This window comes from Maniola jurtina, chromosome 16, assembly GCF_905333055.1.
Source record: "Maniola jurtina chromosome 16, ilManJurt1.1, whole genome shotgun sequence".
Taxonomy (NCBI): domain Eukaryota; kingdom Metazoa; phylum Arthropoda; class Insecta; order Lepidoptera; family Nymphalidae; genus Maniola; species Maniola jurtina.
In genome coordinates this window covers 2,739,357-2,755,481 of record NC_060044.1, presented here as the reverse complement: position 1 = coordinate 2,755,481, position 16,125 = coordinate 2,739,357, and the positions used below count along the sequence as shown (strand labels likewise).

At 37.2% G+C, this 16,125-nt stretch overlaps 1 protein-coding gene across 2 annotated transcripts; it reads left to right on the top strand.

Moving 5' to 3' along the window:
- The first annotated feature begins 1,258 nt into the window (after positions 1-1,258).
- On the top strand, positions 1,259-8,316 carry LOC123873267 (phospholipase A1 VesT1.02-like). Of its 2 annotated transcripts, none has more exons than XM_045918054.1 (6): positions 1,259-1,360; positions 2,948-3,094; positions 5,459-5,833; positions 6,303-6,545; positions 7,531-7,653; positions 8,030-8,316. In XM_045918054.1, the coding sequence occupies exons 1-6, from the start codon at positions 1,354-1,356 to the stop codon at positions 8,188-8,190; spliced, it is 1,056 nt and encodes a 351-aa protein (XP_045774010.1). In that variant the 5' UTR covers positions 1,259-1,353; the 3' UTR covers positions 8,191-8,316. The 2 variants fall into 2 exon arrangements, with proteins under 2 accessions (XP_045774010.1, XP_045774011.1); XM_045918055.1 differs by having other exon boundaries at positions 6,303-6,541; positions 8,030-8,125.
- The last annotated feature ends 7,809 nt before the right edge of the window (positions 8,317-16,125 follow it).

Sequence of the window (16,125 nt, the reverse complement as noted above, 5' to 3'; positions counted from 1 at the left end):
AATATTATTTTAGTGAAAAAATATACATATAACTACCTCTCTGATCTAAAACTCTTCATTGCCCTATACTTTGGTATTTAACTAAAGGTTTATTATTGCCAACATTATCTACTCGCGAAATTGAATGATAATTGGATAATTTGTTAACTATCAGTAATTTCACTATTAATCGTAATTTGGTTAAGCGCTACATAATGTGAACTGGTAGTTAGTACTAATTATTAGGTATCTAGTACTGTGAAGGTTGAATACAATGATACCTAGTTGTCTGAGGAACGTGTGGCCCACAGAACACACTAGGGATGGCTCCGACATAAGTCGTGTCAGGCTTCACGACAGAGGCCCATAACGCACGGTCGACTAGTCGCCCGGCAACTCAGTTGACGGCGACCGTTAGAATTTTCAAAAACGGTTGTTTCTAAAACCTTGATCCGAGGGTTTTTAGTTACGTATATGGTTGATTATTAATTGGCAAGTTTTTTTTAGAAATATCATTTCTTGAAGATTTACATGTTTTTTGGCGATAACTCAAAACCATTTTTTGCAGTAAAACTTTTTTTAGAAATAGAGCGCCATATCAGTTAAATGTATTGGGTACAGTAACGTGAAATAGTCGACGAAATGGCGATAATCACTTAACATCAGGTGATCCGCCTGCTCGTTTGCTCGGTATTTTATTGTAAGAAAAAATGAAGATGGAAAGAGCGAGTAAAATATTGGAACATACACGAGTATTCTTCTGCCTGGTGTGCACTGACCCTGGCATCATGGCAACATGCATAAATGCGTGTCATCAGAGTAAACATTGGCGGTTGTGAAATTCCATTCAATTGGCATAAAGCGCTGGCGGAACAAAGTGGCACCTTTGGGAGGAGATACGAATCATTGACAGCCGCGGAAACTGTAGACTCATACAAACAAATTACTGTAGGGTAGGTATAAAATAAATAATTATTACCATTAGGTACATCATTATCTTACAAATCCAACAATAATTGAAAGTCAAAAAGAGTACAGTTGTACCCAATTTTAATAAATGTTTTCACTTTGAATTTTTTGCATACAAATGTTCTCGGACGAACGAATGTCTGAAAGGTTGGCAACGCATCGGCGGTACCTCTGGTACTGCAAATGGTAATAGGCGGCGATAATCACTTAACTTCACGTGACCCGCCTGCTCGTTTGCTCGCTTTTTTATTATACAAAAAAAAAATAGGTATATTGCTTAAATAATTTTCACCGTTAAAACTAAGTCCATGCATTTAGTGGTTAAACTCTACCGTCAAGTACACCAAGTGACAAAATGATTTGTTTAATGACATAGAGGCAGCCAGTGGTGCACTGTATCGTGAAATGACATGTAAGTAGCTGTTCCTATATACACGTACCTAAAAGCTAGAATATACCACCAATCTAATTTATCATACGTATTCGGAATTTCTTATAATATGCCGTACTTTTTACCCGACTGCGGCAAAGCCAAAAGGTAGGGTTATGATTTTAGCAGTCTATGTATGTATGTGTGTATATTTGTATTCAGATTCTGTGTGTTCCAACGTAGCGCTTAAACTATACTGGGCCGATTTTGATCAATGAGTTGTCAATCGATTCGTCGAAAACGTCCGAGGGACATAGGCTACATTTAATACGAAAAAAATTGACCTAGCGGATGTTACACAAAAAAAAGTGGAGGTCTCCAAAAAATGTTTTTTTTTGTTATTGTATCGAGTGGGGTGTCAAATGAAAGAGGAGAAAATTTTGAGTTCATAAATATAAATGTACTACAACATTAAAATATACCAAGCGAAAGAAAAACAATTTTACTCTAATAATATTTCAGCGTTTATTAAGACGATCGCAGTCGGGTTTTAGTTTTCAACTTTAACTTGTGCTCAAAAGCAGCTAAGTCCAAAAAGTAGTTTTTGAGATATCGCCAAAAAAAGCTGATGTTAAATAATTCTAGATGCTACGCGTATAGTACGCGACAGGTCGAGATGGCAATAGGGGTGGGGATACCACGCTCAGTCCCGGGTCCCCGCGTTACCCGGTGCAGGCGAGCGCGTTCGCAATGTGGGTATGCGGGACGTCCCTCGCCTCATACCCCGATTGCCATCTCGACCTGTCGATGTCACGAACTATAGGTATTACGTAGGACTTTTTTATACGTAGGGGTTTTTAATTTGTTTATACTAAATAGCAAACTTTTTGCACATATCATCTTTCATGATCCACTCATCAGCGGTTCACTACTGAAAACGGGTTTCCTTTCAGAATGATAAGGGTTTAGACTTTAGACCATAGTCCACTAAGTGGCCCATTATAGAGGTCATAGGCTCAATACGAAATAGCAGACTTCACTCACCTTTGAGAACATTATGGGGAATTCTCATCATACAGGTTTCCTCACCACGCGACATTTTCCTTCTATTTAATTGCTTAAAAGCATATACATAGCTCCGAAAATGTAGAGATGCATGCCTGGAATCGAACCGCGTACCTCCCGACCAGGAGATTGACCTCTATCACTGCTTAAAAACACATCCTATCATACTTAGAAACTGTATGAAAAAAATGTTTGAGCTAAATAATATAATTAGGTACAGGCAGCAACAAAACTAGGTTTTTTAACCCCCGACCCAAAAAGAGGGGTGTTATAAGTTTGACGTGTGTATCTGTGTATCTGTCTGTGGCATCGTAGCTCCCAAACTAATGAATCGATTTTAATTTAGTTTTTTGTTTGAAAGGATCGAGAGTGTTTTTAGCTATAATCCAAGAAAATCGGTTCAGCAGTTTGAAAGTTATCATTTCTTTTCTAGTTACTCTAACCTTCACTTGTCGGGGTTGTTATAAATTTTTAATTTGCACTTGTATCGCTTGGTGCTGGCACTGGTGGGCGCAAACCACGCAAACCTAGGTTTTTTGCCTAGTGTGCTTTCTTTTGTTTCAGTTCAAAATATAGACGCACTTTGTATATACGAGCTTGTGTTGGTGATCAGTGTGTACGGAGCTAGTGTCCCTCCTCCGGCAAGCTTCAGTGTCAGCTCGATCTTAGACCCCGTGTTACATCCTATTGTAGCTGCTGGATCCAATAAATGTAAGTAGCCCAGCGATTCAAGCTATATTATATGTCAGTTCCGTACCCAAAGGGTAAAAACGGAGCCCTATTAATGTCACTCTGCTGTCTGTCTGTCCGGGTGTTACAGGTCTCTAGCTCACAGACGAAATGAGTTACAAACTTGAACCTATACCTGGTTGCAGGCATTACCCCAAGTGATATCACGTGCCGATATTATTATAGCCGATAGTAGGTATTTTATAAAAATCAAAATGGGCAAGTCGACCCGACCCAATCTTTTTTGGAAAGCGCTGATTTAAAATAATATTCGACGATTTTATTCTCTCTTCATAATATTTACCTACTAACGAAAACTTGAAAAAATTATTCGCGGATGACCTAAAAACTAGGCCATCCGTAAAACAGGCTCGAGATGGCTCAAAAAAAAAATTGCTGTTGTTATACGTAAAATTTTAAATAGAATATTATATTATACTAGATGATGCTCGCGACTTCGTCGGCGTGGATTTTGGTTCTCAAGAATCCCGAGGGAACTCTTTGATTTTCCGGGATAAATTAGCTTACATCCGTTTCCGGAATGTAACCATCTCTGTAACAAACAGACTGAAATCTATCTATCTTAGACAGAATCTCTAATTGAATGAATACGGTAATGAACTATGAACAAGTACAGATGCAGAGAGAAAAATACTAACTCAAACTACAAACTTAGGGAGGGACTTTGTCTGTGGTGGCGTTTGTTGGCGCGCGTGTTGTGACTTTTTGGAGTGTTTTTTTGTTAGAAGTGGCCGGTTTTTGTGTCTCGCTGGTGTTTATTGGTGGTGGAACTGACCGAGGAACTGACTGAGAAGCGCTCTAAAGGGGCGCCGCGTGTATGTCGGCGGGCGCCAGCACAGACGAAGTCCATACTTATACATATAGTTTTCCTAACTTGTAAATAACTAGACACTTGACATTGGCTAATCAGTGTAAAGCCAGATCAGAGAAGAAAAAAAAAAAAACTTAGGGAGGTACCTACATTTCGCCCACGTTGATTTCAACCGAAAAGTTTCTAGAAATATCCATTTCTAGATTTAGGTGAATGAATTCATAACGGTGGTTGTAAATAAACAATAATTACGTAAAGGAAAACTAATAGAGTATTTACAACAACAATATACAATCGTCCTTGGGAAACTGAGAATTTATTTTAGAGTTTCTAAGTCAAATTGTTTCGATAGTTACTAGGAAACTAGTCGGGCATAGTCCGACTAATCACGTGAGTACTGCCGAAGAGATTTATATTTATAACAGACTGTTTGATTTATAATGTGATAGACGACGGCTTCTCTGGAGAAGCGTAGTGGTTTTTAAAAATCGGTTAAGTGCGAGTTGGACTCCAACACAAAAGATTCCGTAGCATCGTACAAGAAATAAGGCGGTCATTTTACTTTTTTTTTAATTTGTTGTTATAGTGGAAATAAAAATACATATTCTGTCAAAATTTCAACTCTCTACCCTCTACCTATTAGGGTTCACGAGGTACAGCTCGCTGACACACAGACGCATAGACGGATGGACGAACGGAGCGGAGGCTTAGTAATAGGGTCCCGTTCGCACGTTTGGGATTTGGGATATAAAAATGGAGGACCTGGATTCGACTCCCGGTTGGGAAAATTTCGCAATTTATTAATTTCGCGTCGAAATTGTCTCTGGTCCGTTCTGGTAGGAGCCTTGAGCGGTACCTTTCACTCAACTAATAAAAAACCCGTGCCACCAAGCAATTCCGTGTACTTGTATGATACCGCGTAAAAACAGATTAGGGTTTAGAACCTGCCATACCCACATATCTTTTCCAGGTTTTTTTATCGCAATCAAAGGCTACTTGCTAGTCATTGAATAAAAAAAGGTTCACTTAGAAAACCGATAACAATTTTGTTATTACAAGAATTTCGAGCTTTTATTTCAACAAACTCTTTTGGTAATATTTTTTTCGTAGAACATAATTATTATCATTGAACAACAAGATGATGCCCGCGACTTCGTCCATATGTATTTTGATTTTTTGAGGGAATTGTTCGATTTTCCGGAATAAGAATAATCGAGATTTATGTTATGTCTATGAAAAAAAAACAATGCTCACGAATTCACCCGCGTGTTTTTTTTTAAATCCCCGCGATAAAAAATAGCCTATGTATGCAAGTTAATTCTATACCAAAATTTCGTCAAAATCGGAAAGTGTGAATAGCAGACTATAGACGACATAATATAGTTTCGCATTTATAACATTAGTACGGATCAGGTCTTGAGAAACAATTTACTAGCCTTTTGAAAAACAATTTAGTAGCTAGATAGAAAATTACCCGAAAAATGTTTATAAAAGAGAAAATATTGCCTTCGCAGGTGAAGCTCTAAAGAGTTTCTTTGGATTAACTTATGAGCAGATGTTAGAGAAAAACAGAACCAATTTCAATGAAGTACTAAGCATTGATCATATCACTAAAAATGGTAATATCAAACATAACCTGAGCGAAACAAATTATTTGAAGAAGCTGATGGTTAACGCTGAATCTGTTTACTTTCTCGTTCATGGGTTTATGGAAAGTTCAGATGGTTTGATGGTGCAAGGGGTGGCACCAGAATTGCTTAAGCAACAGCGCGTAAAGGTGTTTGCTTTGGACGGAAGAAAGGTGATAAGTTTGGAGTACTTTCGATCTTCAACTTATGTCCGGTTCATGGGACAAAAATTTGGAACACTTTTGACGGACCTAATTAGACGTAAGTTATAATAGTTTTGGTAAATGTCCTTGAATATTCTAGTTATGATTAGTTTATTAAAAAAATATTGGTTTTCTCTTTCCACCAATTAAAAGGTTCTTAATTTTTAAGGTTTCGTACCTCAAAAGGAAAGACGGAACCCTTTTAGGATTACTTTGTTGTCTGTCAATCTGTCCGTCTGTCGTGTCTGTCGTGTCTGTCAAGAAAACCTATAGGCTACCTACTTTCCATTGACCTAGAATCATCCTAGAATCATGAAATTTGGCAGGTAGGTTTTTTAGCACAAGGAAAGGATATAGCAAAAAAAATGAATTTGTGGTTATATAACAAAAAAAAAATAGTTAAAATGTGTTCATGAACAAATAATTAGTATTTTCAATTTTCAAAGTAAGATAATTATGCCAAGTGGGGTATCATATTATGAATGGGATTTACCTGAGTGTATATGTATTACTAAATAGTTTCACAGGTGGAGTTAACGCATCCAAAATAACGTTAATTGGACATAGTCTAGGAGCTCACATAGCAGGTATAGCAGGCAAGAAAGTAAAAGAAAGAACTGGCAAAAGCATTGCAAGAATCACAGGCTTAGATCCAGCTGGACCTTGCTTTAGTAACATAGACACTGGAGCGAGGCTGGATGCAAGTGATGCGGAATATGTTGATGTCATACACACGAATGGTGGAATGTTGGGATTAAAAGAGCCTGTAGGTAACGATTGTTTGCATTTTGTAGATGTGATTTAAAAAAAAAATAATAAATTAAATCAACAAATAAATTAACTTTATTTGGTGCTAAATATGTATATTAATCTATAATATCCATCCATCCATCCATCAGCCTGTAAACGTCCACTGCTGGACATAGGCCTTTCCAAGAGCGCGCCACCAAACACGGTCCTCCGCCTTCCTCATCCACCCGCTCCCCGCCACCTTCTTCAGGTCATCGGTCCAGCGGGCAGGAGGTCGTCCCACACTGCGCTTACCGGTACGCGGCCTCCACTCCAGAACACGTCTGCCCCAACGGCCATCGTATATCTATAAAATAAAATAAGTAAATTGTGGAACCAAATCATTTCGCCGCTTTTCCACTGAACAATTGATATACATATATGATTCATCGAATAGTAAACAAATTCCTGAAAATGCTTTCCTCTTTCTCTGGTTCATGGGTGGTGGTAATCACGTAAAATTAGTACCAAACTTACTTGCTTCCTTGAACGCTGTTTATGTAAAAAAAGTGTAACTTTCATAAGTAGGATATAAAGTCTTCTAAGGGCCATGATAAAGATGCTCCACAATCTACACAAAAAATTAATTTGTATTGAAACATTTATGAATTAACGCGTCACTTCGTTAGTCATCATTAGATTATCTATTATTTGTGAATTGTTTACTTCAATGTGCCATGAGACTAGATCATGTAAAATCTTGCTTAGCTGAGAATTCTCCATAATGTTCTCAAAGGTCTGAAATCTACTTATTTTCACTTGACTATAGCCTGAACTCTTCTCATTATCAGAGGAGACCCATACCCAATTGTGGACCGAAGATAGGTTGATTGATGATGAAGTATAGAGAATTTAAATGTTTTTAAATAATAATCAGTGCTATAATGTACTATAATATCGCAATGCATAAAATGGACGTGGAGTAAATTCTAGGATTTCATGTTGCCACAATTATGTTGGTTCTAGGTCATAAGGATTTCTACCCCAACAACGGCATGTCACAACCAGGTTGTTTTTTTTCCACGTGTGATCATAGTAGAGCTTGGGAATTATTTGCTGAATCGATTAATTCGCCTGATCACTTTCCTGGTAAGTCTTTGTTACTCGTATAACTTTAGATCACTGATTGTCTAATAACAGCTATATCATCAATATCGCCATTATAGCTTGTAAAAATAAAGCGCTACCATGCCTTTGCCAATGTGTGTGTGTGTGTGTGAGAGAGAGAGAGAAAGTGTGTGTGAGTGTGTATGTGTGCATGCTTGTTACTCTTTCACACAAAAACTACTGGCGGATTTGGCAGAAGTTTAGAATTAATGGCTATATTTCATTCCAGAATACTAAAAAGTTCCCACGGGATAAACCTACATCCACGCGGACGAAGTCGCGGGCATCAGCTAGTAATTTATACACATTAGGTACTTGATAGTTTAGCTCCTTGACACCAAAATATTTTGGATTGCAGCTCGCAAATGTGTAAATTGGACCATGTTTCAAAACGGACTCTGCACGAGGAATGATGTGACCTACATGGGATTGAACTCTGGACCAGGGAATTCAGGTTCATACTTTTTGACCACTGGGTCGTCAACGCCTTACAGTTTGGGAGCAGCTGGGAGTGGGTGACTTACCCGTAGATGTGAAATAAATAAAGTTACTGTTGCTCAAGTATTATGCTTGGTTTATGTTATTGTACCTTTTCCCTATCATTATATCGTAATACAGTGGTGATAGCCTAGTGGTTAAGACCTCGGCTTCTTATTCGGGAGGTCTGAAGTTCGATCCCGGGCACACACCTCTAACTCTAACCTCTAACTTTTCGAAGTTATAATTTAATAGTTATAAATTAATAAAAAAAGTTATAATAAAATTTTAAAAAGTTGCAATAAAATTCCTTCACTTGCTTTAACGGTGAAGGAATGAAATTTGGCAAGTAGTAAATGTCTTATAATCACAAGTAAAGGAAAAAATCCCAAAACCGTGAATTTGTCGTTATATCAAAAAAAAAAGAATGAACACAATTTTTAATTATTTTTTTCGGGGTTTTTAAAGCTACCGAACGCTTCGTGTGCGAGTCCAATTGGCATTTGACTGGTTTTTCAATACTGAAAATGCATGTGCGACATTATAGCAAGATGCGTTATCGGTTGCATCATAGGAATGCTGATACATCAAGAAGAGTGACGTTACTTGAATGGTCAGTAGGTACTAAAAAGTTCTATTATCATACGACAAACCCTTACAGTTTGCGAAATAAGAAACTCGAAAAAAAGTGTATTTTTAACAATGTCGCAAACAGCAAAAAAAAATAACAAGGGAACACCTAAAAGAAATTTAGAAACTTGTTGTACATGACCCAAACACGGGAATTTTCGTGTTCTATTTTTGAAACCGCAAAATTAGCAAGTACAGGTCATTACTCATCGTATACCTACATGGAAGTGTACTCCAGACAATGTCGCAAGCTGAAAATAAATAACATAAAAAAAGGGAACACCTTAAAGAACTTTGGAAACTTTAGTACAAGACCCAAACATTCTATTTTTGAAGACGGAATACTTACTTAGCAAGTACTTATATTACCTACGTGCCTAAGCCTTTTTAACCTACTATAGAAACGAGGAGCTATGTATTAATTTTAGTGCTACTGTCAATGACCTTTATCTTTCAGTAGGTACCTACAGTCATTTATTTACCAACAAAGACATGATAATATCACCAAGCAACTTAGCGATCTAAGACATTATGTCCCGTAGAAATCAATTAGTGGTTCGAACTTCGAATATAGGAAAACGAACCGATTTTTTTAGATCGGGAGTAATGCGTAAATATCTGCAAGTCTTCAAAAGATTGATATTGTAAATTTTATTCACTATAGGCACACATTTGACCACAGTCACACCTGATGGAAAGTAGTGATGCGGCCTAAGATGGGACACATCTGCCTAGTAAATACCTATTCAATCCTGTTTCAAAGATATCCGGATTGTTATTGGTAGGAAACCCAGATCGCGAAAGAGTATTCCAAACCTTAGCCATGTGTATGAGGAATGATGACGCAAAACGTTCGTGCGTGTATGTGAAATGTTAACAGCATAAGGATGGAAACTCGCCCGACGTCTTGCGGTAGGTATGAGTAGAAAGGTGAAAGGGGGGACAAGATCTAAATGTTCCTGAATACCTTCTCCAAAATATATCCTATAAACCAGCAACCTTACGGCGGTGATCGAGACTGAAGTTTCGCCTAAGAGTCTCCTAGCTCGAAGATGAACGGCATCTAAACTCTGGAGCCGCTAGTTGGTACTTGGTAGAACCATCATAGAGGTGACTACAATACTCCATACACAATCTGACTTGTGCTTGATACAAAGTAATCAGTTAGTGCGGCTTGAAATACTGCTTGACCATATTAAGGATGCCAAGTTTTTTAGCTTTAGTTTCGATGGATTTTTAGGCTTAGGTAAGTTTCGATGGATCTTCCGAAGTTGATGTTAGCCGAGACGTCAGGTCCGGTAGGTTAAATAAAAATGTTTTACCTATTAAAATTCCTAATCAATTGCAAAATAATTTCCTGTTGGCAAAAGTTGAAACGTGGATAAAGTTTTTTTATAAAATTTTGCAAGGCCCCGTATATAACAAGAAACACAACTTTTATGGCATCTTCGTGAACTTTTGCGCAAGCCGCAAGCACGTTGCATATTTCTTGAAGTTTTATGAGTTGCCCGAAATAGAAAGGATTCAGGAGCGAGTATTGTAGCTTGCCACGGGTTATTATTTTTTTATTGTAAGATAGACTTGCGACAATTATCTATATATACAAAGGAAAAGCTGACTGACTGACAGACCGAGTGCAATCAACGCACAGCTCAAACTACTGGGCGGATCGAGCTGAAAGACATACAGATAGCTTATTATGACGTAGACATCCGCTAAGAAAGGATTTTTGAAAATTCCACTCCTAAGGGGGTAAAATAGGGGTTTGCTATAATCCAGGCGGACGAGGCCTTGAAACTAGTTACGACGAAATTTCGACGCTTAGATTTTGAAAATAGTGGGTTTAAAAACCAAGTACTAAATGTTGGAAACTAACTAGTAAGAAACTCTATAATAAGGAAACAAGCCACTTGCAAAAACAGTTATCTTACTCCACAGTTAAATGTTTTTTTATTTTATTACGTAACACTTATTGCGAAAGAAAAACGTACAATTTTCCGGTATTTTTTTATTCAATTGACCCTTTTCTCATTTTATTTACTATCGGTCTACGCTTTATCGCATCGTAGGCAATTCCCCAAAATTTTATAGAGTCTGATAATAGAAAATAACCCAAGATAGCTTCGAGGTATTACGCCCGCCTACATTAGTTTATATTAAACTTATTTGTGCAAGCTAAAGCAAACAACTAACGCCAAACACAAAATTCACGCTTGACCTCAGATCATTAAAACTATTTTAATTATTAAAGTTAAGACAGTAGGTATAACAGATAAGCTACAGTACAAATAATATTTAGGTCAAAATCTCTTTTCAAAATCCTTCTATAGATTTCCTCCTGCTAAATTATTATCTCACAAAATATGAAATCATCATTATAAACCGATAGACATCCCCTTCTGAACATAATATTATGTAAGTCTAACTAAGTTTTTTTTGTGATGTAACCACAAATACCTACACGGTTTTAGGATTTTACCTTTAGGTACTTGTACTACAGACACAATTTACAGACAGACAGACAACAAAGTGATCCTATAAGGGTTTTGTTTTTCCTTTTGAGGTACGGCACCCTAAAAATATTCATAAAAAAAGTAAGTAGGTATGCGCATTTTCATTTTTATTAACCCCAGACCCAAAAAGAGGGGTGTTATAAGTTTGATGTGTGTATCCGTGTATCTGTGTATCTGTCTGTGGCATCGTAGCTCCTAAACTAATGAACCGATTTTAATTTAGTTTTTTTTGTTTGAAAGGTGGCTTGATCGAGAGTGTTCTTAGCTATAATCCAAGAAAATCGGTTCAGACGTTTGAAAGTTATCAGCTGTTTTCTAGTTACTGTAACCTTCACTTGTCGGGTGTGTTATAAATTTTTAATTTACACTTGTTGCTACTAAGCCGATCGACCGGACAGTATATTTCAGAGCCATTGTTATTTCATTACAATCAAAATCTTCAATGTTTGTACCTGTTACTAATAAATAAAATCTTTACCAAGTTCAGCCCGCTTTCATCAAACTCATCACCATCATAATCAACCCATTGCGGGCTTACTTTGAACATGAGTTTCTTCTCAGAATGAGAAGGGTTTGGCTGTCCCACTGGCCAAATGCGCATTGGCAGACTTCACAGACTTTTGAGATCATTATGAAGAAATTTCAGGCATGCAAATTTACTGACAATGTTTTTTCTTCAAACAAGTGATGTTTAATTGCCTAAAACACACATAATTTACTCCGATTTAGAGGTTACCCTCCAACTAGGGGGGGTCCGACGTCTTCTGCTTTCATCTATCTGCTTTGAAGTATTTTGTGATTGACCAAAGTTATAACGTACAGTTATAATAGAAAACCCTGAAAAGCCTTCAAGCTATTGTTTGTTATTTGAAAGGTCCGATAGCCAAGAAACTATTTGATAAGTCATTACGGGATCAACTGGAGATGGTTTATTAATTACAAGTTTGCCTGCGGGCTCACTAGGAGTTTCCTTTATAGAAATCTAACAATGCTCCATTAAAGTTTATCTATTTCTTAGCTTAGTGATTGGTACAGCAACCTATACAAATAATTATTATAAATTTGAAAGTGGCGATAGTCTAGTGACTCTAGGGGTTCGTTCAGTTGTTTGTTCCCGAGCACGCATCACTAACTTTTCGTTTTTCGAGTTATGTGCGTTTTAAGCAATGCCTAATTAATTTCCTTAAGGGTGAAGGAAGATATTGGGACCCCGAGGAATCTGCATGCCTGAGAGAATAAATAGAGTTGTAATGGAATAAAAAAAATATCATATAGTACTTATACAGGCTGTAAAAGTTCACAATATATTGCAAATAAAACCTCTGACTCACGCTAGACGTCAACGAACGTTCCGTAAATAGGTCACTCGAAGTCAATGCCGCGTCGTAGGTGGGCTTGACCCGAGTTTTGGACTGTATGCTATACAATGCGGGTTTGATAAATACCAAATCACTTAAACTACAAATAAGGCAAATGGTTATTGGCATTGGATTGTGTTACACCCTGTATGGCCTGTTTTGGGCCGGCGATGGTTTGATGATGATGATGATTGTAAAATAAGGGCGGATTTCCCTCTCTCTCTCTCTCTCTGGATGGGATCTAGTTTGATTTGGTCATATTATTTCATTTTATTCTTCCATAGGCTTCACTAAGTTCTATAATAAATCTATGCCCCACTGAGATAAATTTTGAAAAGTCTAAACTCGATGAACTTACTGCAATTTTGGATATAGATTCTCTCAATATCGTAAACCTCTACTGAAAAAGGATTTTCAGAAATTACATCCGAGCAAAGCTGGGACCGAATAAAATGGGGTTATCATTATAAAAATGGATGTTTTTACATTTATCGACAACAATGTTCCAGTGGTTCGACTGGTTCATTAATTTTGTGTGTAATGAAATAGTATTGAATTCGCACGAATCGACGGCTCGGAAAAATTAAACGCTTTTATACATGCATTTCCAATTCAAAATTATTAAGAAACGTTTCAGAATTTTCAGAAGTGGGATGCAGTATTCATTAAAATTTTAATGCAAAATGTTTTTGTAGCGATGAATACTTTTTTAAGTCTGCCTTTTTAGGGTTCCAAATTTTCAGAGAAAAAGAAACCCTTTAAATAGGATCACTTCGTTGTCTTTTAAGACCCGTCAAGGGAATCAAAGCCTATAAGGCAGGTGGGAAGTACCTGCCTTATAGGGTTTGATAAGGGGTTGACCTAGAATCATGTAAGGCAGATAGCAGTGTCTTATAGTACCTAAAGGGAAAAATCCGAAACTCGTTAATTTACCTCAATACTTCTGGCATTATCAAAGATAGAGAAGAACAGAAAGGAATTCAGACGAAATAAAAGTTATTTCAAACACCATATCTAGAACATTTTTTATTCGATTAATTTGTGTATTTAAATTGTCTTTAATAATTATGTGTGTGTGTGTGTGTGTGTGTGTGATTGTGAAGTGTGAAAAACAGCGTGAAAAACTAAATTTTCTACTCATATCAGTAGGTATGTATTCAGATTGCGAATTGCACTTTTATAACTTTGTGTAACATCGATGCAGTATTCCTACTCAAATCTTGATCTATTCCTCTTCATTCCACATAAGGCCAGACTCTATTCATCTGGTAATGCATCCTCTCACCGACCAGCACAACCACCGCCAGCACATAAGCAGAAAAGAGTATTATTATAGGTGCTATTACATGTTCAAACTGCGCTTTGTACACGCCTGTAGAGTCTTCACATTTTAAAGGAGAATACTTGTCTTGCTTTAGGATATTCTTCATTATACCCGCTTCTTTTGCTCGGAGAGTTCTGTGAAAAATTATATTGAAATTTATAAAAAAATAAGCGTCTAAGCTCTTAAAAAAAAAAAATTGAAAGAACATTATTAATCTTTATTTGGTACCATCACAAGAAGGAAACAGAAAAAAATTGCTTGGGGCAGAAACATTGGCCGTAGTTATTCTTTGTATGACCAACAGTATACGCGTTCGTTTCGGTCTGTCATGTTTTTTTTATTTATGGTGGCGGAAACGTGGACATTACAACTGGCAACTGGAATTAAAAGTAGCTCAACGCACTATGGAGCGAGCTATGTTAGGTATTTCCATTGATGTAGGAGGAATAGTTATTATATCTCTCTCAGGGATAAAATCCGGAACGAGCAAATTCGTAGAAGAACAAAATCGACATAGCTCAAAGGCTTAGCAAGCTGAAGTGTCAAGTGTGCAGACCCAACGTCCATTGGGGCAGACGCGTTTTAAACTGGCAGAGATATGATATGAGTATCTACAGGATTTATAAGAAGTGCTTCGGAAGCGGCCCGAAAAATATAAGAACCTTATTTCTTTATCATATCTATTCCTACTATTCTATATCAATCTAAACTGGACATCACGTACCGGTAAGCACAATGTAGAACGATCTATAGCTCGCTATACCGATTATTTGAAGATTATTATATAGATAGAAGGTATAGATACATAACTCAAATTTGCAAATTGATTGATTGATTGATTTATTGATTGATTGATTGATTGATTAATTAAGGGGGTTGGAAGCAGATGAGGAAAGCGGAGGACCGTGTTTGATGGTGCACAATGTCTAGCAGTGGATGCATATAGGCTGGTATATTAGATTGAATTGAATGTATGCAGTCTAGGACACTAGGAAATAAACAACAATAAAATGACAGCACAAGAAAAATAAAACAAATAATTTTACCCGATTTTAAACTCCTCCTTATACGAAAAATTTTTCGATGTGAAAAAGTACTGTTTTATTTTCGAATACAAGTCTACCTCGACAAGTTGGCAAATGTCGTCACTGTCGAGATCTGTAAAGAAGTTTTTTTTTAATTGTGAGACAGGCTTGCGTTTGAACAACAGAGCAATGACGAGGTCTAGGTTGGAGTGCGCTTGCTTAGAAGCCTAGTGCTTCTCGGCGCCTTTTCACTTTTCACTCTTGCCTTAAAGGTATTCAAGTTATAACTACTTGGCAAGAAACACGGACGCCGGAAGGGCATTCAGAATATAATTTCATGAATTGCCCCTGGCAGGAATCGAACCCGGGACCTCCCACTTATAAGACCACAGCGCTTACCACTGCGCCAGGGGGGTCGTAAAATGTATATAGATATTATCCAGTATAGTGATATATGTACTAGGTACTTACATATTTTAAACCGGCCAAGTGCGAGTCAGACTCGCGCACCGGCGAGGGTTTCGTACTCGGGTATTTTTTGCAACATTTTGCACGATAAATCAAAAACTATTATCCATAAAAATAAATAAAAATCTGTTTTAGAATGTACAGGCAAAGCCCTTTCATATGATACCCCACTTGGTATAGTTATCATACTTTGAAAATTAAAACACAGTTTAATTTTTTTTAATAAATTCACTTATTCCTTTACTTGTACTATACGACCTACCTAACTGCCAAATTTCATGATTCTAGGTCAACGGAAAGTACCCTATAGATTTTCTGACAGACACGACGGACGACGGACAGACAGACAGACAACAAAATGATCCTATAAGGGTTCCGTTTTTCCTTTTGAGGTACGGGTCCTAAAAATGGGATACAAGTTGAAAGACTCATGCATTGTACCTACATAGTTTATGTCAGCAACTAAGTTAGGTTTGCACCCGCCAGTACAAATGACTATAGGCAAGTGCAAACCTGGCTTTATGGCTGACTGGACAGTTACTTACATCTTTTCAAAATAGGATACAAAGTGAAGTACTCAGTGACCAGAGCTGTTTTGGAACCGACGACCGCCTCCAACGCGGTAGTTAGATTCATTATCTGGACGTGTAATAGTTTCT